The following is a 24,957-nucleotide window of genomic DNA, read 5'->3' on the forward strand; positions in this document are numbered from 1 at the left end:
TGAGGTTAGGGTATTGGTATGGGGGTGAGGTTAGGGTATTGGTATGGGGGGTGAGGTTAGGGTATTGGTATGGGGGTGAGGTTAGGGTATTGGTATGGGGGGTGAGGTTAGGGTATTGGTATGGGGGTGAGATTAGGGTATTGGTATGGGGGGTGAGGTTAGGGTATTGGTATTGGGGGGGGGGGGTGAGGTTAGGGTATTGGTATGGCGGGGGTGAGGTTAGGGTATTGGTATGGGGGGTGAGGTTAGGGTATTGGTATGGGGGGGGGGTGAGGTTAGGAGGGATTACCACTAGATGTGCTTCTTATATCCTGGGAATGTAATCTGTGTTAATGGCCTGTGGTCATCCAGGGGCAGGCCTGCAGCTGTGCTTGTTTCTCTGGCCTGGCTGTCGGAGGGAGCCCAGGCTACCTATGGGAAAGTAGCCCTGTTGGCAGCTCTCGTCCTCACTGTGGGACCTGTTCGTAGGTCCCTGTGGTTTATTAGGGCCTAGTCCCGTTGAAACACACTGGGACAGCACTACTGATGGGGCCAAAGGTGTCAGAGGCCAAGTAAACAGAGACAGCTCAGACTGTCTTAAGCTGTCCTTATGGAGAAATTAGAGAAGGGAGAGTGGAGGATTTCCAGTTTTTAAAAGGTGCCAGGTGCGGCAACTGTGTTGTTGTGTGGTCGGTCCTGTTGGTTTTATACACTATAGGAAGTATGAAAACTCTGAACTATTGTATTGCTTGTGTTACTGTTAACAATGATAATGCTGTTGGTTATGAATCTAGTGTGGGGAGACGCAGCACAGTTTTGACCTACTGAGTCATCGGGGGGGAAAGTTTCCCTGTAAAAATAGTACAAATGCAAACTAGAAGAAGAAATGGGACTTAATCTTATGAAATCTTGTGGGTGTGCTGTGGCTGTACTGCCTCTTGTTTCTTTTAAGTGAATGGCCACAGAAACACAGTGAGCTGCTCTGTGGTGAAGGTCACTGCTCCCCATCTAACAGGCACTCCTCATCTCGATGGAATAGAAAGTACTGTTTCCCAGAGTGTCTTACTTTTAATGGAGTATGCTTAAAGGTCTTTAGTCTGGCGATGGGCCTGAAAGTCTTTAGTTTGGCGAGGAGCTTCATGCATCTTCCTGATTTTAAATAAGCCACGGGTCGGCTTTCTGTATCCGGTTGGCCGATCCATGGCTGAATTTCATCAAACGGTAAACGTAGGCTTCCCACCCTGCTTGCTCCGTCTGTGCTTTTCATGTGGGTGCAGGAAGGGAGACAGTGAGGCGGGGTAAATTGAGACGATTTCCCAAATCATTCCCTGTGTGACTTTGCCTGGCTCCATTTGCATCGAGGTACCCAGAGGACCCAGGCAGAGAGAAATCATGCACATCTCTTTCTCTCTTTCTCTCTCTCCTCTCTTTTCTGTTACAGCTATGCTTCTTTCCATCAGCCCCTGGGCAAAGGCTTTCTGATGACACTCACCACCCAGAACGTTTTTCTCTGACCTCTCCTGCTGCCCGTCTGCTGTTTCTCCTCATCGTTTGTGTGAACAACTGACAGAAAGACAAACGTGTGTGTCTATGTAGACCTACAGTCCATTCCACAGGCACCTCTTTTCCATTGCATGCCGGCCTCCTTTCCATAATAAGGCCACAGCATCTGACTTCATTCGTCCCCAGAGTTAAATAAAGATCCTTGTTGACAGGCAATAACCCAACACAACGACCCACAAGCCCAAAGGCAAGGGGCACAACCCCAACCTGCCTCCCCCTTCTTATTCTCTCTCTCTCTCTCCATGTCCCTAACTCGCATTCCCTCTCTCTAGAGTGCTTGAGCTCTGAAGCCTAGTGGTCTTCCACTTGTACCTAACAATGGTTGAAGAAGCCTAGGACATCATGTCTCTCAATGGCCTGACGTGTCTGGAATACTTGTATTGTGTTGATGCAGCTCATTAAAAATGTCTCTCAAACTGTGCTTTTCTTTACACTCACAACAATCAACCCTGCAAAAAATAATGAGTCATTAGGACGTCCCGGTTGGTCTCGGGGACGTCCCCCGATGACGTTTTAGGATGTTCTTGGGATGTTGTGTCATGATCCCCTGGAGGTTTTGTCCCTGGGATGTCACCTGATCAAATCAAATCCAATTTTATTTGTCACATACACATGGTTAGCAGATGTTAATGCGAGTGTAGCGAAATGCTTGTGCTTCTAGTTCCGACAATGCAGTGAAAACCAACAAGTAATCTAACTAACAATTCCAAAACTACTACCTTGTATTATTTATTTTTTTACCCCTTTTTCTCCCCAATTTCGTGGTATCCAATTGTTGTAGTAGCTCCTATCTTGTCTCATCGCTACAACTCCCGTACAGACTCGGGAGAGACAAAGGTTGAAAGTCATGCGGTCTCCGATACACAACCCAACCAGCCGTACTGCTTCTTAACACAGCGCACATCCAACCCGGAAGCCAGCCGCACCAATGTGTCGGAGGCTACATCGTGCACCTGGCAACCTTGGTTAGCGCTCACTGTGCCCGGCCCGCCACAGGAGTCGCTGGTGCGTGATGAGACAAGGACATCCCTACCGACCAAGCCCTCCCTAACCCGGACGACGCTAGGCCAATTGTGCGTCGTCCCACGGACCTCCCGGTCGCGGCCGGTTACGACAGAGCCTGGGCGCGAACCCAGGGTCTCTGATGGCTGTGTGGGTGGACCAATTCAGTTTGTCTGTGATGGCTCTGTCCCGGGGATATCACCTGATTGTCGCAAAGAAATGCCCCCCCTCCCCCAAAAAAAGGTTTTATCCAGGGAACACGCACCCTCGTTTCATTGCACATCACCCCTTGTTACAGTTGCCAAGCCTATCAAGGCCCTGATTGGTGAACCACTGATCCAGTCACAGCTCTTTGTCAAATGCTAGGGACACCCACAAACACGGTGCTTTAACATAGTGTTTTAAACTAACATATTTGACATGCATGATTACATTGTGTATGTTTATTCAGACAGTAATTATTATTCAACATGTCCGCACCTGGGATTTGAACTCGCCACCACTTGGTTTACGGAATTCCGATCTTCCTGCTACACCACCATTTTCTGATTTCACCTGTAGGCCTATTCCTACACTTTGCACTTCAAAGTAAATCTCAGCTCTGTTAAAAATACACTGAAAAACTATTATATTTATCCTAATTATTCAGCAGTACCATTAAAACAGAATAATATGTCCCACCAACATTAGACTACAACACTGAAAACCCAATGAAATCAATGAGAGAATAGTCAGATTAACAGATGATTAGAGGTCGACCGATTATGATTTTTCAACGGCGATACCGATTATTGGAGTACCAAAAAAGCTGATACCGATTTAATCAGCCAATTAAAAAAAATATATATATAAAAATAATAATAATAATAATAATATTTTTTATATATATATTTGTAATAATGACAATTACAACAATACTGAATGAACAATGAACACTTTTTTATTTTAATATAATATAAAACATCAAATTGATTTAGTCTCAAATAAATAATGAAACATTCAATTTGGTTTAAATAATGCAAAAACACAGTGTTGGAGAAGAAGGTAAAAGTGCAATATGTGCCATTTAAAAAAGTTTACGTTTAAGTTCCTTGCTCAGAACATGAGAACATATGAAAGCTGGTGGTTTAATATTCCCAGTTCTTCAATGTTCCCAGTTAAGAAGTTTTAGGTTATAGTTATATTAGGAATTATGATACATCGACTATTTCTCTCTATACCATTTGTATTTCATATTCCTTTGACAATTGGATGTTCTTATAGGCACTTTAGTATGGCCAGCCTAATTTCGGGAGTTTATAGGCTTGAAATCACAAACAGCGTTGTGCTGCAAGCATTGCTAAGAGCTGCTTGCAAATGCAGTAAAGTGCTGTTTGAATGAATGCTTACGAGCCTGCTGTTGCCTTCCACCACTCAGTCAGACTGCTCTATCAAATATCAAATCATAGACTTAATTATAATATAATAAACGCAGAAATACGAGCCTTTGTTCATTAATACGGTCAAATCCGGAAACTATCATTTCGAAAATAAAACATTTATTCTTTCAGTGAAATACGGAACTGTTCCGTATTTTATCGAACGGGTGGCAACCTTAAGTTTAAATATTGCTGTTAAATTGCACAACCTTCAATGCTATGTCATAATTATGTAAAATTCGTACAAATTAGTTCACAGTTCGCAATGAGCCAGGCAGCCCAAACTGTTGCATATACCCTGACTCTGCTTGCACTGAACGCAAGAGAAGGACACAATTTCTCTAGTTAATATTGCCTGCTAACTTGAATTTCTTTTAACTAAATATGCAGGTTTAAAAAAATATCTACTTCTGTGTATTGATTTTAAGAAAGGCATTGATGTTTATGGTTAGGTACATTTGTGGAAAGATTGCGTTTTTGTTAAATCATCACCCGTTTGGCGAAGTTGAAGTAGGCTGTGATTCAATGATAAATTAACAGGCACCTGTCACGCCTTGGTCAATGTATTTTGTGTTTTTGTTATATGTTTGGGTAGGCCAGGGTGTGACATGGGTTTATATGTTGTATTCATATTGGGGTTTGTATTATTTGGGATTGCGGCTGATTAGGGGTGTGTCTAGTTAGGCTTGGCTGCCTGAGGCGATTCTCAATCAGAGTCAGGTGCTTGTCGTTGTCTCTGATTGAGAACCGTATTTAGACAGCCTGACTTTCGCTTTCTATTTTGTGGGTGTTTGTTCCTGTCTCTGTGTTGTAGTCACCAGATAGGCTGTAATTAGTTTCACGTTTCGTTTGTTGTTTTCTTATATCAGTTATCTCATGTACCACGATACTCTCATTAAAGTCATGAGTAACCTACACGCTGCATTTCGGTCTGACTCTCTTCTTACAACAGACGAGCGCCGTTACAGAAACACCCACCACTCACAGACCGAGCAGTGTGTAAACTGGCAGGAGCTAAAGGACGACGTTATGGACAGCAGAAGCATGGAGTATACGACGTGGGAGGAAATCGACAGGTGGGCGGCCGACCCCGAGAGAGTGCAGGCGCCCGCCTGGGATTCGCTTCAGCAGTGTGAAGAGGGCTACAGGCTAATGGAGTCAAAAAGGAAAACACGGCGACGCAGAGCGAAAACCGAAAGTAACGGGGGAGAGCGCAGAGAGAGAGTGGCTGAGTCAGGAGTCAGACCTGAGCCTACTCTCCCTGTTAATCGTGAAGAGCAGTTGCAGTGGGAGAGGCTGAACCACTTGGAGATTTGGACATGGGAGGAGGAATTAGACGGAAAAGGACCCTGGGAGCAGCCGGGAGAATATCGCCGTCCCAAGGATGAAATAGACGCGGGTAAACGGAGAGGCGCAGGTATGAGAAGGCAGCACGGCGTTGCGGTTGGAAGCCGGAAAAGCAGCTCAAAAAAATTACTGGGGGGGGGGGCCTAGAAGGGAGAATAGTTATGCCAGGTAGGAGACCTGCGCATACTCCCTGTGCTCACCGTTGGGCTAGAGAGACCGGGCAGGCACCGTGTTATGCTATGGAGCGCACAGTGTTTCCAGTGCGGGTGCAGAGCCAGGTGCGGCACATACCAGCCCTTCCTATTGGCCGGGCTAGAGTGGGCATCGAGCCAGGTAAGCTTGGGCAGGCTCGGTGCTCAAGAGCTCCAGTGCGCCTGCACGGTCCGGTCTATCAAGAGCCACCTCTACACACCAGTCCTCCGGTAGCAGCTCCCCGCACCAGGCTTCCTGTGCGTGTCCTCGATCCAGTACCACCAGTTCCAGCACCACTCACCAGGCCTCCAGTGCGCCTCGCCTGTTCAGCGCAGCCAGTGCTTTTCTCATCTCCTGCGCTATCGGAGTCTCCCGCCTGTTTAGCTCAGCCAGAGCCTTTCTCCTCTCCTGCGCTGCCGGAGTCTCCTGTCTGCCCAGCGCCGCCAGTGCTCCCAGTCGGCCCAGCGCGGCCAGTGCTCCCAGTCTGCCCAGCGCGGCCAGTGCTCCCAGTCTGCCCAGCGCGGCCAGTGCTCCCAGTCTGCCCAGCGCGGCCAGTGCTCCCAGTCTGCCCAGCGCGGCCAGTGCTCCCAGTCTGCCCAGCGCGGCCAGTGCTCCCAGTCTGCCCAGCGCGGCCAGTCTGCCCAGCGCCGCCAGTCTGCCCAGCGCGGCCTGTGCTCCCAGTCTGCCCAGCGCGGCCTGTGCTCCCAGTCTGCCCAGCGCGGCCAGTGCTCCCAGTCTGCCCAGCGGCCAGTGCTCCCAGTCTGCCCAGCGCGGCCAGTGCTCCCAGTCTGCCCAGCGGCCAGTGCTCCCAGTCTGCCCAGCGCGGCCAGTGCTCCCAGTCTGCCCAGCGCGCCAGTGCTCCCAGTCTGCCCAGCGCCGCCAGTCGGCCCAGCGCCGCCAGTCGGCCCAGCGCGCCAGTGCTCCCAGTCTGCCCAGCGCCGCCAGTGCTCCCAGTCTGCCCAGCGCCGCCAGTGCTCCCAGTCTGCCCAGCGCCGCCAGTCTGCTCCCAGTCTGCCCAGCGCGCCTGTGCTCCCAGTCTGCCCAGCGCCAGTGCTCCCAGTCTGCCCAGCGCAGTGCTCCCAGTCTGCCCAGCGCGGCCAGTGCTCCCAGTCTGCCCAGCGCGGCCAGTGCTCCCAGTCTGCCCAGCGCGGCCAGTGCTCCCAGTCTGCCCAGCGCGGCCAGTGCTCCCAGTCTGCCCAGCGCGGCCAGTGCTCCCAGTCTGCCCAGCGCGGCCAGTGCTCCCAGTCTGCCCAGCGCGGCCAGTGCTCCCAGTCTGCCCAGCGCGGCCAGTGCTCCCAGTCTGCCCAGCGCCGCCAGTCTGCCCAGCGCGGCCAGTCTGCCCAGCGCCGCCAGTCTGCCCAGCGCCGCCAGTCTGCCCAGCGCCGCCAGTCGGCCCAGCGCCGCCAGTCGGCCCAGCGCCGCCAGTCTGCCCAGTGCTCCCAGTCTGCCCAGCGCCGCCAGTGCTCCCAGTGCTCCCAGTCTGCCCAGCGCCGCCAGTGCTCCCAGTCTGCCCAGCGCCGCCAGTGCTCCCAGTCTGCCCAGCGCCGCCAGTGCTCCCAGTCTGCCCAGCGCCGCCAGTCTGCCCAGCGCCGCCAGTCTGCCCAGCGCCGCCAGTCTGCCCAGCGCCGCCAGTCTGCCCAGCGCCGCCAGTCTGCCCAGCGGCCGCCAGTCGGCCCAGCGCCGCCAGTCTGCCCAGTGCTCCCAGTCTGCCCAGTCTGCCCAGTGCTCCCAGTCTGCCCAGCGCCGCCAGTGCTCCCAGTCTGCCCAGCGCCGCCAGTGCTCCCAGTCTGCCCAGCGCCGCCAGTGCTCCCAGTCTGCCCAGCGCCGCCAGTGCTCCCAGTCTGCCCAGCGCCGCCAGTGCTCCCAGTCTGCCCAGCGCCGCCAGTGCTCCCAGTCTGCCCAGCGCCGCCAGTGCTCCCAGTCTGCCCAGCGCCGCCAGTGCTCCCAGTCTGCCCAGCGCCGCCAGTGCTCCCAGTCTGCCCAGCGCCGCCAGTGCTCCCAGTCTGCCCAGCGCCGCCAGTGCTCCCAGTCTGCCCAGCGCGGCCAGTGCTCCCAGTCTGCCCAGCGCCGCCAGTGCTCCCAGTCTGCCCAGCGCGGCCAGTGCTCCCAGTCTGCCGAGTGCTCCCAGTCTGCCCAGTGCTCCCAGTCTGCCCAGCGCGGCCAGTCTGCCCAGCGCGGCCAGTGCTCCCAGTCTGCCCAGCGCGGCCAGACAACCAGTCTCTTCCAGATCTGCCAGACAACCAGTCTCTTCCAGATCTGCCAGACAACCAGTCTCTTCCAGATCTGCCAGACAACCAGTCTCTTCCAGATCTGCCAGACAACCAGTCTCTTCCAGATCTGCCAGACAACCTGACTCTTCCAGTTCCGCCAGCCAACCTGACTCTTCCAGTTCCGCCAGCCAGCCAGGATTTACCGGAGCCTACTACCTGCCTGAGCTTCCTCTCAATACTGGGCTTCTTCTCAGTACTGGGCTTCTTCTCAGTACTGGGCTTCTTCTCAGTACTGGGCTTCTTCTCGGTACTGGGCTTCCTCTCGGTACTGGGCTTCCTCTCGGTACCGGGCTTCCCCTCGGTCCCGGGATGCTTCTGTCCCGAGCTGCCCCTCTGTCCCGAGCTGCCCCTCAGTCCCAGGCTGCTTCTGTCCCGGGCTGCCCCTCTGTCCCGAGCTGCCCCTCTGTCCCGAGCTGCCCCTCTGTCCCGAGCTGCCCCTCTGTCACGAGCTGCTCCTCAGTTATGTGGGGATCTGGGTGAGGACTATTAGGCCATGGTTGGCGGAGAAGGTGGATTATCCCAGGACGCGAAGGGGAGGAAATAGGACATTAATGGAGTGGGGTCCACGTCCCGAGCCAGAACCGCCACCATGGACAGACGCCCACCCGGACCCTCCCTATGCTCTTGAGGTGCGTCCGGGAGTCCGCACCTTAGGGGGGTTCTGTCACGCCTTGGTCATTGTATTTTGTGTTTTTGTTATATGTTTGGGTAGGCCAGGGTGTGACATGGGTTTATATGTTGTATTCATATTGGGGTTTGTATTATTTGGGATTGCGGCTGATTAGGGGTGTGTCTAGTTAGGCTTGGCTGCCTGAGGCGATTCTCAATCAGAGTCAGGTGCTTGTCGTTGTCTCTGATTGAGAACCGTATTTAGACAGCCTGACTTTCGCTTTGTATTTTGTGGGTGTTTGTTCCTGTCTCTGTATTGTAGTCACCAGATAGGCTGTAATTAGTTACACGTTTCGTTTGTTGTTTTCTTATATCAGTTATTTCATGTACCGCGATACTCTCATTAAAGTCATGAGTAACCTACACGCTGCATTTCGGTCTGACTCTCTTCTTACAACAGACGAGCGCCGTTACAGCACCGCATTTATTTTCTGCAACGCAGGACAATCTAGTTAACTACACATGGTTGATGATTTTACTAGGTTAACTAGTGATTATGTGAAGATTTTTGGCATCCAAAAAGGGTTACCGATTTTGTTATGGAAACTTGAAATCAGCCTGAATTAATCGGCCGATCTCTAGTGCAGATGGCACTTTTTTGCTAAGTGCTGAAATGTATTAAAGGTAATGAATGTGTCGGGGACTTCTGAAATTCAGCAGAAAGGTTAGCATACCCCAAATCCAGAGGTTGTGAGATCACATCCCGGGTGGGGGTCATATTGAAAAGTCGTTACTAGTGATCATGTTAAATGTAATCATATTGTTATTTTATCTGAATAGTGTACCACTTACCTTACAACCCCAATACCATTTCATTACTTTACTATATAATGGTTTGGGACACCTGGGACCATCACTTGACAAAAACCTCCAGGGGACCATGACACAACGTCCCGAGAATGTCCTTAAAATGTTCTCGGGGACATCCCCTGGACCAACCGGGAACTTGACAAAACCTCCAGGAACCATGACACAACATCCCAAGAACGTCCTAAAAACATCCCCTGGACAAACCGGGAACTATTAAAAAGGTCCCCCAGAGAACGTTCCCTTGGGGCCATCACATGTCGTCCTAAAGACCAGTAAAATGAAAGTCTCAGAACGGCAGCCTGAAACGCTTAAGGGCCCAAACTGAAACGTCGCCGAATGTCCTCAGGACGTTCCCTGCTTGCAGCGAATATGGCGTCAGGCCTCAATGCATGTATAGTATGTCACATGTCTCATGTATTCTACATTAGGCATTACACAACCTCTTCAGGCCATCGGTTTGTGTTTAAAATATCTCAGAACTTGCCTGTAAAATCCAAAGAGCCAAGGTCTGACTTAAAGTCATGCCCTATCCCATTATTTTAGTTTGAAGGCTCGCTGAAGTCATACTTGATGTGGAGACAATCACATATTATCTGCCCTTCAGACTCTCCACCTCCAAGCTGGGCTAGCATCATCCTCTCCACTATCATAACCATCATCATCATTATCCACTTCCTACCCCTGACCTCCGGCTCACTCTTCCCCAGAGCATAAAGCTCAGAGACAGCTTCACAAGGGAAGCCCATTCTCTAACCTACAGAATAGCAGATGGGCGGAGCTTTGTGGCTGTTTTTTATTGGCTCTCCTAAATCAACAACTAACAAATGCATGGAGGAAGGTATGGGGAGAGAGGAATTAATTTCTTCCATATAGTCATGGCCTGAAGTGAGGTATGGTTGGCTTGGTGGGAGGCTGAAGGGTAAGGAATGGGTGGAGGGGAGCCCAGGAGACCAGGGTAGGTTACTCTGATTATGGCTGCTTTAATGTCCCCTCTCACAACCAAAGACCGTTTCCATCTGTGGTGATATGTTCTCCCCCCTCCTCTCTCGCTGTCTCTTTCCGATTTCTCTTCTGATTAGTCTCAGACCTGGTGAATTCAGAACCTGCCCTTTTGTTAAACAGGTTGAAATAGAAGGCCTTCAGGTTAGGTCCCTCACATGTATCAGTGTCTCCCGGCCTCAGATCGTTCTCCAAAGCTTTATGGTGTTTACATTTTAAGCCACCTTACATAAATGCATGTTCATTGGAATGTTGTCATAAGTGCTCTTAAGAAGATAATTGTAGCAAACATCTCCTCCATTAGCCAACACAACCCCACCCAACACTACGATAAGACCTGGGACATCATCTCCAGTAAATACTCAGACTTAGTCTATTCCAGCCTAACATCAATTCTGACTATGCATTACCAATAGTGTCAGTATCGTGGGATCAATAATTTATTAAAGTATATCACTAAGTAAACCATATTAAACCCATATTGCTCCTTTGAATTCTCCCTTGAAAAACCATTCACTTCTACATATTTACATTTTAGTAATTTTGCAGATGCTCTTATCCAGGGTGACTTACTAGGGGACCAGCACAGCCGTGTCCTGCCAAGGGCCAAGCCCAGCAGCATCCTCTCTCCAGGGGCGTTCTGTGGGCACTGTATGTCCCTCTCTGGATCTTCGTGCCTGGCGATCGATCTCTATTATCATGAGGACTGGATCCGTGCGGTGGATAGAGCATTGATATATAGGGGCTGCTTACACTGCTTAGACTCAGGGACCAAATGAAGATGATGATTCAATGTCCTCTGCCGTGGCTTGGCTGTTAGTAAGCAAGAGCAATAGAGGGAGTGGAGTGCAATATACTCATAATAATGATAACCATTTATACTGTAGGTATAAGCATAGGGCTCTAACATAGAGGTCACCTAAAGGTCTCTGTATTGAGCTGTCTTCAGAGGGAAGAGATTTAAAGTCCCTGGGTTGTGGCTCTGTGGAGACTGCTGTATTAAGTGGTACTGCGTTAAGGCGGTGTCGTTGTTTGGCCAGGCCGTCTCACTCCTCCTGATCACCACAGAGGCTCTGAGGAACAGAGGCCCCATAAACATTATGTATCTGTGGGCTCCTGTCTTAGAGCTCTGCTCCAGTGGCCGGGAGGTTACTGCCCCTTTATGCCTCTTATGAGACTGTGTGTGTGTGTGTGTGTGTGTGTGTGTGTGTGTGTGTGTGTGTGTGTGTGTGTGTGTGTGTGTGTGTGTGAGAGAGAGAAAAAGTGATCTTAGAACCTCACTTGCATGATAAGAACAGCGGAGACCACTTGACTTGTAATCGCTAGTGAAAGGCTGGGTTTTGTGAGTTGACATCAGGAGGAGATGGGTATTTTCACACTGGGCGTTTTATCATATGTTTTCATGCTGGGACTGTTCTCATATGTAAATATTCCACACTGAGCTCCTAGGATTGGCTCAGCTGTTGTTTTATTTTGTAGTTCCCTCTCTAAACCCCCACAACTCCCTTCTTCTCCAGCTGAGGACACTTCAGGGAGTCTTTTAACAGACAGGGAAAGGACACGCCTCTAATGGTCTCCTTTAATAAGGCGGTGCCGCGCAAAACCCTTCATGAGGTTCATTTGTTCTGGGGCCTTAAACAGCCTTGCAGAATGTTGGAGAAGGGTCTGACTGAGTTGGTGTTGCAGAGGAATGTGTCTTTCACTAATGCCTCAAACTTCCTTTTATCTCTTCATTTGCCCTTGTTGTTTGACTTGGGTCCAAGGCCCAGGCAGGCAGCTATGAGCACATCTACCAGCAACATGATCTGCTGTCTCTGGTTTCAACCAGAGCAGCTCAGTCTAAACAAACTGAATTCCTGAGGGGGAGGATGTGGATGTGGTTAGGGCAGACATGGAGGGAGGTAGAGCTAAGATCAGAGGGCAGCCTCTGGGAGGGACCACACTGATAGCCATTGTCTGGCACGCCTGGAAAATATGAACAACACCCAGGAAACCCCCCAATCATGCTGATATGGAGATATGATGTAGTATACCATGTTTTTTTTCTGAATGGAACCATGTTAAGTTGACCACCCCCCCTCTCTGTGTGTTTCCTCTGCAGGACCCTGGCTACGCAGCCTTCGTCTTCAACCAGCTCCAAGTGCCTGGGAGCCATGATGGATGCTGCCAGGTGTGTTCTACTCCCCTCCACCAGCTGAGGCAGGAGGCCCTGCAGACAGTAGGCGCCCCAGCCCTGATCCTGAGCCACAACATGCCCGCTTTGCCATCCACCACCCTCACTGGGCAGCCCCATAGACTGACACACTCTTCCTCCAGTGCCCATGTGAGGCAGCCCTCCAAAGCCCACCCCCATGCCCACAATGTCCTGCCCCTAGGGGAGACGGGGCGCCGGGAGCTGGGCTGTCTGCAGGGCTCCTCTGTCTCTGCTGGGCCCAAGTCCAGTGTCCAGGTGATGGTTGGGGGAGGGCAGCTGACCGGGACCCTGGGATCGGTCACCATCCAGGCCCAGCAGTACCTGGAAGGCATGTGGAGCATCTCCAGGGTCAACAACTTCCTCCCTCAGTCCAGCCCGGTACGTGCTCTGCCCTTCAATGTTCATCATTATTACTATTTATACAGATACACTGTTTACCCTGTCTGGGGGTAGCATGCATCCAAGCACATCTAGTAAATGTTTTGAAAAGACAGCTTGTTACTCTTATCAATGTTGCCTTCAACGTTTTTCAATAACCTTGGTCAGAACAACGTCTGACGATGGACAATCTTAAACCTTTAGAGAAATGAGAAGAAACTTCACGTAGACCTTGGACCTGTCATTCCTCAGGGGTAATGGCTCCTGTGTGGTACTGTCTACCTGGGGAGACCAAGACACAATGACCACCTTACAATCTTCCCTTTAACGCTCCTCTCAGGCATACTATATGGCTCCATACAGACACATTCCCCATGTAATATACATTACTCCAGGCTTATCATTATGGGATGTTGTCCTTTTATATGGAAGAGGTTTCTTCCTGCAGTGAGAGGGACATTTGGTCCAAGCCTCTAACCTGTGTCTTACACACTGCTGTGACATTCTACACTAGGGAGTCTGAGTGCACTGATCAAACTCACCAGCTCATCTTTTCTACTTTTATGTTGTCAATCAGAAGCTGTTAATGGCTCTTCAGTTTTATTTTTTGGTTTTGCTGCCTCTACTTAATATGGCATTGGACTCAATTACGGCGTCTGCCAGTGTTATTCCTTATTCTGGAACAGGTTTTTCTCCTCTTTGACTGTCAACAAGTGCCTTTAGTGCCAGTTTATGTGAGGCCGCCAGAAGCTTTTAATAGCATCTGTGCAATCTAGGGCAAATCAAAAGGCCCTGCATATAGGGAGAGAGACCGACTTGTGCTCTCCTCCTACATGTCTAAAAGCAATTAGAGCCGATGGGAGCTGGGATGAAGCGTTGCACAATGCCACATGGCTGAGCCTGGGCCTCCTCAGAGACACAAATGGTCCTTCAGGATACTGACTTACAAACACAGCAGAAATGTTTCTGGCATTATTTTTTAAAGCCCATTTCTTTCATTAAAAACAAGATCCCTCAGAATGACAGAAAACCCACATGGGCCATGGAGGATTCGGAGCTGCGCTGTGCCTGAAAGGCTTGCGCTTTAATTCACAATTACCCACTTGATTTCTTTGGGGGGACAGTGTAAAACTCTTCAGAGCGGTGGGCAGACGAAGGAAGGGAGAAGGCCCCTGTTGACAGCAATCCTACAGAGTGTCTTAGACTAGAGCCCGAGGCCCCAGAATATCAGCACACAGCCCATTATAGGGCACCTTGAAACCTTCACAATATATATAGCAAAAACGCTCTGGCTTGGAATTACATTTGGGGTCCACTTTACACTACAATAGAATCTAAACAATCTATCACAGTTAACAGCTGGGATAATGGGCTCACTGAGAGAATGGGTCATTGTGTTAAATGGAGGAGACTGCACATCCTACCTCTGAGGTCGGCTACAGAACTCCAGTCTCCCAAAACCTGACAAAGTAAAAATCACAGCATCTGTTGTTGAATTCCCCACTCCATTGTTCATTTAAAGCCTCTAACTTCTAACCCCTGATGTTGGTTGTGGTTAGATTAACAGTTCAGTCATTCTAAGTAACATTAGAGTGTGAGTGGTGAATGCTGAACTGAACAGTGCACACTACAAAACGACAAAATTGATTGACCCAAGTCTGTGATTTGCCCTCTGCTCTGCAAAATCCACAATCACATGCGCAATAATCTGCTAAAACCGCTGCTCTTGACCCTGGGGGTTTAGTGTGTGTTGTTGGCCAGGTGTGACCTCTCGACTCTTCTGCTACCCACTGGAAACCTAGAGGAACATCTGGGCTGCTGCCTGCCACGGTACAGCTGGGCCTGCATGGCACTCTGCCACACAGTGGGAGAGGGAGACTGTTCAGTCAATTTGAGGAAAATTCAACATTTTTGTTGTCCACTATTCACATGAAATTGTTGTCGATTTTTCTGTATATCTATACACCCTTATACACTCCTCCACCAATAACAGCGGCTGAGGAAGCCATTGGATCAGGATGTGCCCAGATTAGCAGGGTCTATTTCACCTCGGCAGTAATGGCCTGTCGAACAGTGGAATCGGAGGTCACTGGGGATCGCTGCTAGGCTCGGGCTCTGAGGGGAGGAGGCTCTTTAGACTGCTGATGGGGAGGGAGTCACTGAGCCCGGTTGGCTTGAGACTGCCTGTATTGGAAGCTTACTGTCTCTCCTTCTCCACATCACCCTCCTCCTCTCCCTGGGAAGCAGTGGCAATCGGTCGGGCCATGGGGTTGGGGGTTTAAAGGTGGTAGGTCCCCTCATTACTGACACTCCGTGTCAATGGTCCTGGACACATGATACCCCTGAGAGTACCTAATTACCTGACCAGGACATACAGCAGCATGCTTATCCCTTAACCAGGGACTCAACCAGGGACATCAGTGGTCATAACGGCCTACTGCATTGGAGAGCAGGTTGCCTGAGTCGCTCTCCTGGGGTAATGCTCTCTGACATATATGTGTTAGGGTGAGCTGTCTATTCTGGTTACACCCCCAACGAGAGCCTCGAACCTGCTGCCACTTGATTCTAAAACCTGACACCACCATTGGCTTAATCTATGACAGGGTTGTGGATGAGCTGTCCAGATAGGCTTACTGCCTAAGTGTGTGAAGTACATTAGTCTTTCTGGATGATGTCACACAGGTACATCTCTCTTGTACATGTTGAGTTCCTGTCCTGTCACAGACGCTGTCGTTAGTCTTTCTGCTTCCTCTGGTGCGTGACAAGAATCTGCGCTCGGGGCGCAAACTGAAATGAGCTGTCTCTCCATCACGCACTTCAGAAATCATAACCCTGACATGTACACGTACAAGAGGCCCTTGCTGTCCCATCATGATGGACTTTCTTTTTTCTGGTACTTTTTACCCCCTTTTTCCTCCTCAATTTCGTGATATCCAATTGGTAGATACAGTCTTGTCCCATTGCTGCAACTCCCATACTGACTCGGGAGAAGCGAAGTTCGAGAGCCATGCGTCTTCTGAAACACGACCCTGCCAAGCCACACTGCTTCTTAACACAATGCGCGCTTAACCCGGAAGCCAGCCGCACCAATGTGTCAGAGGAAAAACTGTCCAGCTGGCGACCGAAGTCAGTGTGGCCCACCACCAGGAGTAGCTAGAGCGAGATGGGACATGGGTCTCCCGGTTGCAGCCGGCTGCGACACAGCCTGGGATCGAACCCGGACCATGATGGACTTTCAACACAGCGGAAATGCCATCCTAGATAAGCATGTTCAATGCGTGGTCTTATATATCCATGGACATCAGGAACAACATAACATGGATGTCGGGCGTCTAATAAGTTTGTGGTTATTAATAATAACAGGCGAGCACATGGCTCTCTGAGATATAGTCAATGAGTTATTCCTTTGGGATTAAAAACAACCATGTGGTGATCATGACAAGCTTATAGTGTCAGTGCTTGTATGAGGTATAGCCTTACTGCCGGAGGTGGCTGTGTTCATGTGAATGTTTGAATGTATGCCGCTGCATGTTGATGTATAGCACTCGCATGTCAGCTATGTATATACAGCACATTCGGACAGTATTCAGACCCGTTGACTTTTTCCACATTTTTTTTTTACATTGCAGCATTTTTCTAAAATGAATTTAAAATAAATGTAAGTCATCAATCTACACACACTACCCCATAATGACAAAGTGAAAACAGGTTTTTAGAATTTTTACAAATGTGTTAAAAATGAAAAACAGATACCTTATTATTCAGACCCTTTGCTATGTGATGCGAAATTGAGCTGAGGTGCATCCTGTTTCCATTTATCATGCTTGAGATGTTTCTCCAACTTGATATGAGTCCACGTGTGATAAATTCAATTGATTGAAAATTATTTGGAAAGACACATCTGTCTATATAGGGTCCCACAGTTTACAGTGCATGTCAGAGCAAAAACCAAGACATGAGGTCAAAGGAAAGCCATGAGATCAAATGAATTGTCCTTAGAGTTCAGAGACAGGATTGTGTCAAGGCACAGATCTGGGGAAGAGTCCCGAAAAATGTCTGCAGCATTGAAGGTCTACAAGAACGCGGTGGCCGCCATCATTCTTAAATGGAAGAAGTTTGGAACCACCAAGACTCTTCCTAGAGATGGCTGCCAAACTGAGCAATCGGGGGAGAAGGGTTTTGGTCAGGGAAGAATCCGGTGGTAACTCTGACAGAACTCCAGAGTTCCTCTGTGGCGATGGGAGAACCTTCCAGAAGGACAACCCTCTCTGCAGCACTCCACCAATCAGGCCAGAAATAAATGTCACGACAGCCCGCCTGGAGTTTGCCAAAAGGCACTTAAAGGTTCTCTGGTCTGAGATTAAACTCTTTGGCCTGAATGCCAAGTGTCACATCTGGAAGAAACTGAGTGTCACATCTGGAAGAAACTAGCCACCATCCCTACGGTGAAGATTGGTGGTGGCAGCATCATGCTGTGGGGATGTTTTACAACGGCAGGTCAAGGGAAAGATGAACAGAGCAAATTACAGAGAGATCCTTGGTGAAAACCTGCTCCAGAGCACTCAGGACTTCAGCCTGGGGTGAAAGGTCACCTTCCAACAGGACAATGACCCTAAGCACACAGCCAAGACAATGCAGGAGTGGCTACTCTGAATGTTCTTGCGAGCCCAGCCAGAAGCCGGACTTGAACCCAATCAAGCATCTCTGGAGACGCCTGAAAATAGCTGTGCAGCGATGCTCCCCTCCACCCTGACAGAACTTTAGAGGATCTGCAGAGAAGAATGGGAGATACTCCCCAAATACAGGTGTGCCAAGCTTGTAGCGTCATACCCAAGAAGACTCTAGGCTTTAAACGGTGCCAAAGGCCCTTCAACAAAGTAAAGGGTCTGAATACTTATTTAAAAGTATTTATTTTTCTTTTATACATTAGCAAAAAAATATAAATCCTGTTTTTGCTTTGTCATTATGAGATTTTGTGTGTAAATTGATGAATAAAAAAAAAAGTTTAATACATTTTAGAATACGTAACAAAATGTGGAAAAAGTCAAGGGGTCTGAATACTTTTTGAATGCACTGTAAATAGTTAAGCTGTCTTCCTCCGTTGACAGATGGCATACACTGGAGGGCCTACACTTTATAAGAAGATTGTAAATTATGTTGTTTTAATTATCAAACATGAATTGAGGGCAAACACTGAGCGAGTAAATATGCAGAGGGACTGGTTGGTGTTGACAAAATATATCCTGTCAAGCGACATACCGTGTTTGACTTCAGGTTGCTGGTTACCCAGTGGATGTGTCACCAGGATGAATGTGAAGGGAAACTACAGGCTTAACTCTACCATTTGTTCAAACTGGTTCTTGTACACTTTCACTGATCAGTGTACAGTTTGATATACTCGTGATTTAGGGTGAGGATTAACCCTGTGTTGTTATGGAGACCCTGGTAGGAACCGTGATTTTTATTATGGGCTGCCTGTGTGATCAGTGGACTTTGTCAGCACTCCCTCTGCTGGACCAAAGAGAGAGAGAACACTGTTCTACTTCCAGCTGAACCCCACTACCCCCTATCCCCCTACTACCTGTCTCTCTCTCCCCAGACCAGCACTCCAAGAGCCTGCCTCATCACCCATAGTCATTACCACTCCTGGGGCCAGGCTGAGGCAGCTTCCTTCTGCTTCTGACTCATACCCCAGCTGGCAGGCAGCGCTGCAGACAGGCTCTGCTTTGTTGCCCCTCTACATCTCAACCTGTAACATACTTTCACACAGCAAGATCCATGGGCCTACCAGAGAAGTGTCCACTGTAGAATTTCACTGCTTATGGTTTGTGTGTAGATGTATAGGTTTCTTTCGTTGTTGGGTGTTAAATATTTATTTTCCTGTTTAAGTCAAGCTGTGCGTTAAGTTGTTCACACATGGCAAATTAGCTGCTGATGTACAGTAACACTCATTCCAGGGTTTTTCTTTATTTTTACTATGTTCTACATTGTAGAAAATTAGTGAAGATATCAAAACGATGAAATGACACATATGGAATCTTGTAGTAACCCAAAAAGTGTTAAACAAATTAAAATGTATTTGACATTCTTCAAAGTAGCTGTCCTTTGCCTTGGTTACAGCTTTGCACACTCTTGGCATTCTCTCAACCAGCTTCATGATGTAGTCACCGGGAATGCATTTCAATTAACAGGTGTGCCTTTGTTCCTTCTTAATGTGTTTGAGCCAATCAGTTGTGACAAGGTAGGGGTGGTATACAGAAGATGGCCCTATTTGGTAAAATACCAAGTCCATATTATGGCAAGAACAGCTCAAATAAGCTAAGAGAAATGACAGTCCATCATTACTTTAAGACATGAAGGTCAGTAAATCCAGAAAATGTCTTGGAAGTTTCTTCAAGTGCAGTTGCAAAAACCATGAGGCGCTATTACGAAACTGGCTCTCATGAGGTCCGCCACAGGTAAGGAAGATCCAGAGTTACCTCTGCTGCAGAGGATAAGTTCAGTCCTGTCCAGTACACTACAGTCCTGTCCAGTACACTACAGTCCTGTCCAGTACACTACAGTCCTGTCCAGTACACTACAGTCCTGTCCAGTACACTACAGTCCTGTCCAGTACACTACAGTCCAGTACAGTGTCCTTGCCATCTTGTGGGTAATTAGTTGGTGCTGAGGTGAATAGTCCTGAGAGAGGGAGTAAATGGACTGGAAGAGAGGTGTGGAGGACCAGTAGTGGTGGTTAACCCTTGAGGCCCACTCATTGCTAATGCTCTGTCTGTCTCTCTGTCTCGCTTTGTCTCTGTCTGTCTCTCTGTCCCTCTGTAGGCACAAGTTCTGATGGAGGAGGCAGAGAGGGACATCCCTGGCCCTACCATGGCCCCTGTCCCCAGCTCCCGCTGTAACCTGACACCCAGCCGACAGAATAGCCCCGTCCAGCTGGGACAGTGTGCCGTCGGCCCCCCTGGCCCCACCTCCACCTCCACTCAGAGCGCATCTGCGGCGGCCTCCTTCTTCATCAGGTAAGCTGCGTCCACAGTACACAACCCCCCTTTCACTGAAATCACACCTGAAGAGAGAGTCTGACAAAGGGCTGAGAGTGATGATGATTAGGGTCTGCTGTGCTGTATTGTGGTGGCTTTAGGGTGTGTGTGGTTGGCTACCTCGGTACGGCATGCTGTTGTGGAAGGGATCTGTGTGGAGACTTGTCTTTACACAATAAGGTCATGGTTCATTGCTGCACTATACTCTTAGAAACAAAGGTTCCATCTAGAACCTTAAAGGGTTCTTCCACTGTGCCCATAGGAGAACCCTTTGAGTTCCATGTAGAACCCTTTCCATAGAGTTCTACCTGTAACCAAAAAGTGTTCTCCTATGGGGACAGCCGAAGAACCCTTTTGGAACCCTTTTTTCGAGGAGTGTAGAGTCTAGCGTGATGTGGACCTAATCCATGAAGATGTTGTCCTTGCCATTGTTGAATTATGGCATACATTAGGCTGTGCTGGAACGCTGTGTGGAGAATAGACTGTGAGCATACTTTAGGCTGTGCTGGAACGCTGTGTGGAGAATAGACTGTGAGCATACTTTAGGCTGTGCTGGAACGCTGTGTGGAGAATAGACTGTGAGCATACTTTAGGCTGTGCTGGAACGGTGTGTGGAGAATAGACTGTGAGCATACATTAGGCTGTGCTGGAACGCTGTGTGGAGAATAGATTGTGAGCATACATTAGGCTGTGCTGGAACGCTGTGTGGAGAATAGACTGTGAGCATACATTAGGCTGTGCTGGAACGCTGTGTGGAGAATAGACTGTGAGCATACATTAGGCTGTGCTGGAACGCTGTGTGGAGAATAGACTGTGAGCATACATTAGGCTGTGCTGGAACGCTGTGTGGAGAATAGACTGTGAGCATACATTAGGCTGTGCTGGAACGCTGTGTGGAGAATAGACTGTGAGCATACATTAGGCTGTGCTGGAACGCTGTGTGGAGAATAGACTGTGAGCATACATTAGGCTGTGCTGGAACGCTGTGTGGAGAATAGACTGTGAGCATACTTTAGGCTGTGCTGGAACGCTGTGTGGAGAATAGACTGTGAGCATACTTTAGGCTGTGCTGGAACGCTGTGTGGAGAATAGACTGTGAGCATACTTTAGGCTGTGCTGGAACGGTGTGTGGAGAATAGACTGTGAGCATACATTAGGCTGTGCTGGAACGCTGTGTGGAGAATAGATTGTGAGCATACATTAGGCTGTGCTGGAACGCTGTGTGGAGAATAGACTGTGAGCATACATTAGGCTGTGCTGGAACGCTGTGTGGAGAATAGACTGTGAGCATACATTAGGCTGTGCTGGAACGCTGTGTGGAGAATAGACTGTGAGCATACATTAGGCTGTGCTGGAACGCTGTGTGGAGAATAGACTGTGAGCATACATTAGGCTGTGCTGGAACGCTGTGTGGAGAATAGACTGTGAGCATACATTAGGCTGTGCTGGAACGCTGTGTGGAGAATAGACTGTGAGCATACATTTAGCTAGGCGCCAGTGCCCGTGAATGGATAATGGTATTATATAATGTTATACATGTAAAGACAGTGTCTCACAAAGGGGCTTAGGTTCAAGCACATAGTTTGTACTATTGTTATTTTCTTTAGTATGTACACCTGTGTACACAGTATGTACACACAGTATGTACACACTGTATCGACACCTGTGTTTTTTGTTGTTTGGTTCCATTAAAAGTTTCTAGTGCAGTTTATTGTAGTAACATATTAATGTAGCTTGTATTCAGTGTTGATCTTGTGTACATTCAGAATGAGTTGCTCCATTTAGCTATGGCAATGCTAATGCTCTGGAGGATATATGTGCCTCCACTGGGGGTACAGACAGCTCTCCATAGGCTGCGCTAATGCGGTAAGATGTCATTGCTAGAGTCTCAGGCAGATTGGTCTGTGTGTACCTTCCCTGTACAGCCTCGACTCCCCAAGGAGCTGTGTGACATAATTAATTTCATCCTGAGGGAAGCTGGGTAAGGATGATCTATTGGGTTGTTAGAGCATTGCACCCTGGGAGGCAGAACCCTGGGAGGCAGAGAAGACAGGAGAGGGGGACGTTGTGTAGTGTGACGGTGACATCCTGAGGGAACAGGGAAGGAGCTTGGCTTTCTCCAAACTCTCGAAGTGAGCTCCCCTCGCCAACCTTAGTGGGGTCAAAGTATAAGACTGGGACCATGGGGCCTCTCCCTTGGCAAGGAGGATATTCCAAATGCTCTTCTAAATGTGTCACTTCCTGGACGTGTCACTTCCTGTGAGATACTTGGCGGGTCAAGCGTGAACAGCAGTGAGTTGTGACCTAGATGTGGACAGGGTTCGTTTCAGAGGCTGATTTATTATTTCTACTGTTTTCTTTGGACGAGAGCTGAAAAAGAGAGGGCTGGACAAGCCGTGCTGTGTGTGTCTCTCAGTAAGGGAGGGGGACTTGTTTTTCCCATCAGTTGCATCCTGGTGGGACATGAGGGGAGGTGGTGGAAGCAGTGAAGGGTTCCACCTTTCATTTCATCCCAGAGATACTTCCCTGCCAAGAATGTGTGTTGTTTGACTTGGCGAGGAGAAGGATGGTGATGACGGGGCCCGGACAGCTTTAAACAGCATCACATTCCACAGATTCAGATACAGGGCGGTGGACGGCTGGGCGGTAGGCGGTTGAGATGCACTGGGCTAGACTGGAAACAGACCCACTTCCTCAGGTACTGCAGCTGTTGCCTCCACAAGCACCTGCACTGCTTTAAGCACTAGAATGTAAGCCTCCATCATCATCGTCATTCATTATCATTGTCATCACCGTCATCTTCATCTTTACTCTAGCATCGGGGTCAGTGTGCAGGCTAGGGTTGTGTTCCACCACTGCTGATTGCAGTAACAGTGTTTTAGTTCTCAGAAGTCAGCAAGCACAACTGTGTTTAACAAATCTCCTTCTTCTCACTCTCTCCCATTGACATTTGAATTAACAAATTAGCCATTCATCTTTTGGGGCTGATTGAAAACATATTTGTGATTAATATTCCTTTTTGTCCTCTAAAGATACAATTAGTGAAATCCATGTGAAAGTGCTGAGAGGCCAGGATATTTGAGCAGAATAACCAAACAATGGTTGCTCCTGTCTGGAGTGTAGCTCCACAGACACTTGCCTGACATTCAGGAAAGCTGTCCAACTCACAGATGACATTTTAATTAGAATGCAATTAGGTAGATGCTGAGGGAAAAAGAGGAGACTGAGAAAGAGGGAAGGAGAGAGAGAATACCACTTCCTCTTAGTGATTGCCTCTGGTGCAGATAATTAATGTTTTAACTCGAGCATTCAACATTATTTTAAACTTGTCTGGTCCATTAAAAAAGCATTTGATTATAAATGTTCATTTGACAACCCAGAAACTCCAACTACCATTACTCTCAGTGTTGTTGTCTGCTGGGAGACTCAGTTAAGCTGAGTGTTCTCTCATGTGGCTCCCCTACTCCCTGCCCAGGGAAAATGGTTTAGGTTGGGTCTCCTCTCCATAATGTCTCCGGTCATTATGTAGGCAGGAAATGGGCCTCAATATGAATTCAACAATAGAAGCTGAACTATTACTCTCCTTTTACTACACTGTCATTACTGGTTGCTGATTGCTCATCAAAACTCTTCTAAGCTTTCATTTTTCCATTAATTTTTTCATTCATAAATCTGTTATTTTCTCAAACTCACCATCATTCATGAAGAATGGTGTCTTATAGCTTCAGTAGGGAGACATTTTTCACAATGTAAAGGTATTGTTCAATGACACGAAATGCTTTGGTCAAAGCAAATAAGCATACAACATGTAGTTTAGTATTGACATTTTACAATCCCCATTCAACTCTTGCTGTCACCCATTATTTTCCCCCTATCAACCAGAGTGTGCTGAAACAAAGATTGGCCCGGGTCAATAATGAGCCATTGGCTATTAGATGGACCATAAAATAGCCTCTAGACAGGAGGGGTTAAAGGTCAGGGTCTGTCCAAGCAGAGTGGTCAGTGTGTGTGTTTCAGTATACAGAGGGAGGATGACGGGAAGGAGGGGGTAGGGCTGGGAGGTGAGAGGAGAAGAGGAGGAGGGAGGGGGTAGGGAAGGGCTGGGAGGCGAGAGGAGAAGAGGAGGAGGATGGGGGTAGGGAAGGGCTGGGAGGCGAGAGGAGGAGAGGAGGAGGATGGGGGTAGGGAAGGGCTGGGAGGCGAGAGGAGAAGAGGAGGAGGATGGGGGTAGGGAAGGGCTGGGAGGCGAGAGGAGAAGAGGAGGAGGATGAGGGTAGGGAAGGGCTGGGAGGCAAGAGGAGGAGGATGAGGGTAGGGAAGGGCTGGGAGGCAAGAGGAGGAGGATGAGGGTAGGGAAGGGCTGGGAGGCGAGAGGAGAAGAGGAGGAGGATTGGGTAGGGAAGGGCTGGGAGGCGAGAGGAGAAGAGGAGGAGGGAGGGGGTAGGGAAGGGCTGGGAGGCGAGAGGAGAAGAGGAGGATGATTGGGTAGGGAAGGGCTGGGAGGCGAGAGGAGAAGAGGAGGAGGATGGGGGTAGGGAAGGGCTGGGAGGCGAGAGGAGAAGAGGAGGAGGGAGGGGGTAGGGAAGGGCTGGGAGGCGAGAGGAGAAGAGGAGGAGGATGGGGGTAGGGAAGGGCTGGGAGGCGAGAGGAGGGAGGAGGAGGAGGGGGGTAGGGAAGGGCTGGGAGGCGAGAGGAGAAGAGGAGGAGGGAGGGGGTAGGGAAGGGCTGGGAGGCGAGAGGAGAAGAGGAGGAGGATTGGGTAGGGAAGGGCTGGGAGGCGAGAGGAGAAGAGGAGGAGGAGGAGGATGGGGGTAGGGAAGGGCTGGGAGGCGAGAGGAGAAGAGGAGGAGGATGGGGGTAGGGAAGGGCTGGGAGGCGAGAGGAGAAGAGGAGGAGGATGGGGGTAGGGAAGGGCTGGGAGGCGAGAGGAGGAGAGGAGGAGGATGGGGGTAGGGAAGGGCTGGGAGGCGAGAGGAGAAGAGGAGGAGGGAGGGGGTAGGGAAGGGCTGGGAGGCGAGAGGAGAAGAGGAGGAGGATTGGGTAGGGAAGGGCTGGGAGGCGAGAGGAGAAGAGGAGGAGGAGGAGGATGGGGGTAGGGA

General features: G+C 49.3%; 1 protein-coding gene across 2 annotated transcripts in view; it reads left to right on the plus strand.

Annotated features, from left to right (window-relative positions):
- The window catches only part of LOC124046489 (kinesin-like protein KIF26A), a 108,635-nt gene that overhangs the window by 38,479 nt on the left and 45,199 nt on the right, over window positions 1-24,957 (plus strand). For both annotated transcript variants that reach the window (XM_046366908.1, XM_046366909.1), the window contains 2 exons: window positions 12,351-12,821; window positions 19,644-19,837. In XM_046366908.1, the coding sequence (XP_046222864.1) occupies window positions 12,351-12,821; window positions 19,644-19,837 (665 nt within the window). The remainder of the gene's footprint in view (window positions 1-12,350; window positions 12,822-19,643; window positions 19,838-24,957) is intronic.

Source organism: Oncorhynchus gorbuscha, linkage group LG10 (genome assembly GCF_021184085.1).
Source record: "Oncorhynchus gorbuscha isolate QuinsamMale2020 ecotype Even-year linkage group LG10, OgorEven_v1.0, whole genome shotgun sequence".
NCBI lineage: Eukaryota > Metazoa > Chordata > Actinopteri > Salmoniformes > Salmonidae > Oncorhynchus > Oncorhynchus gorbuscha.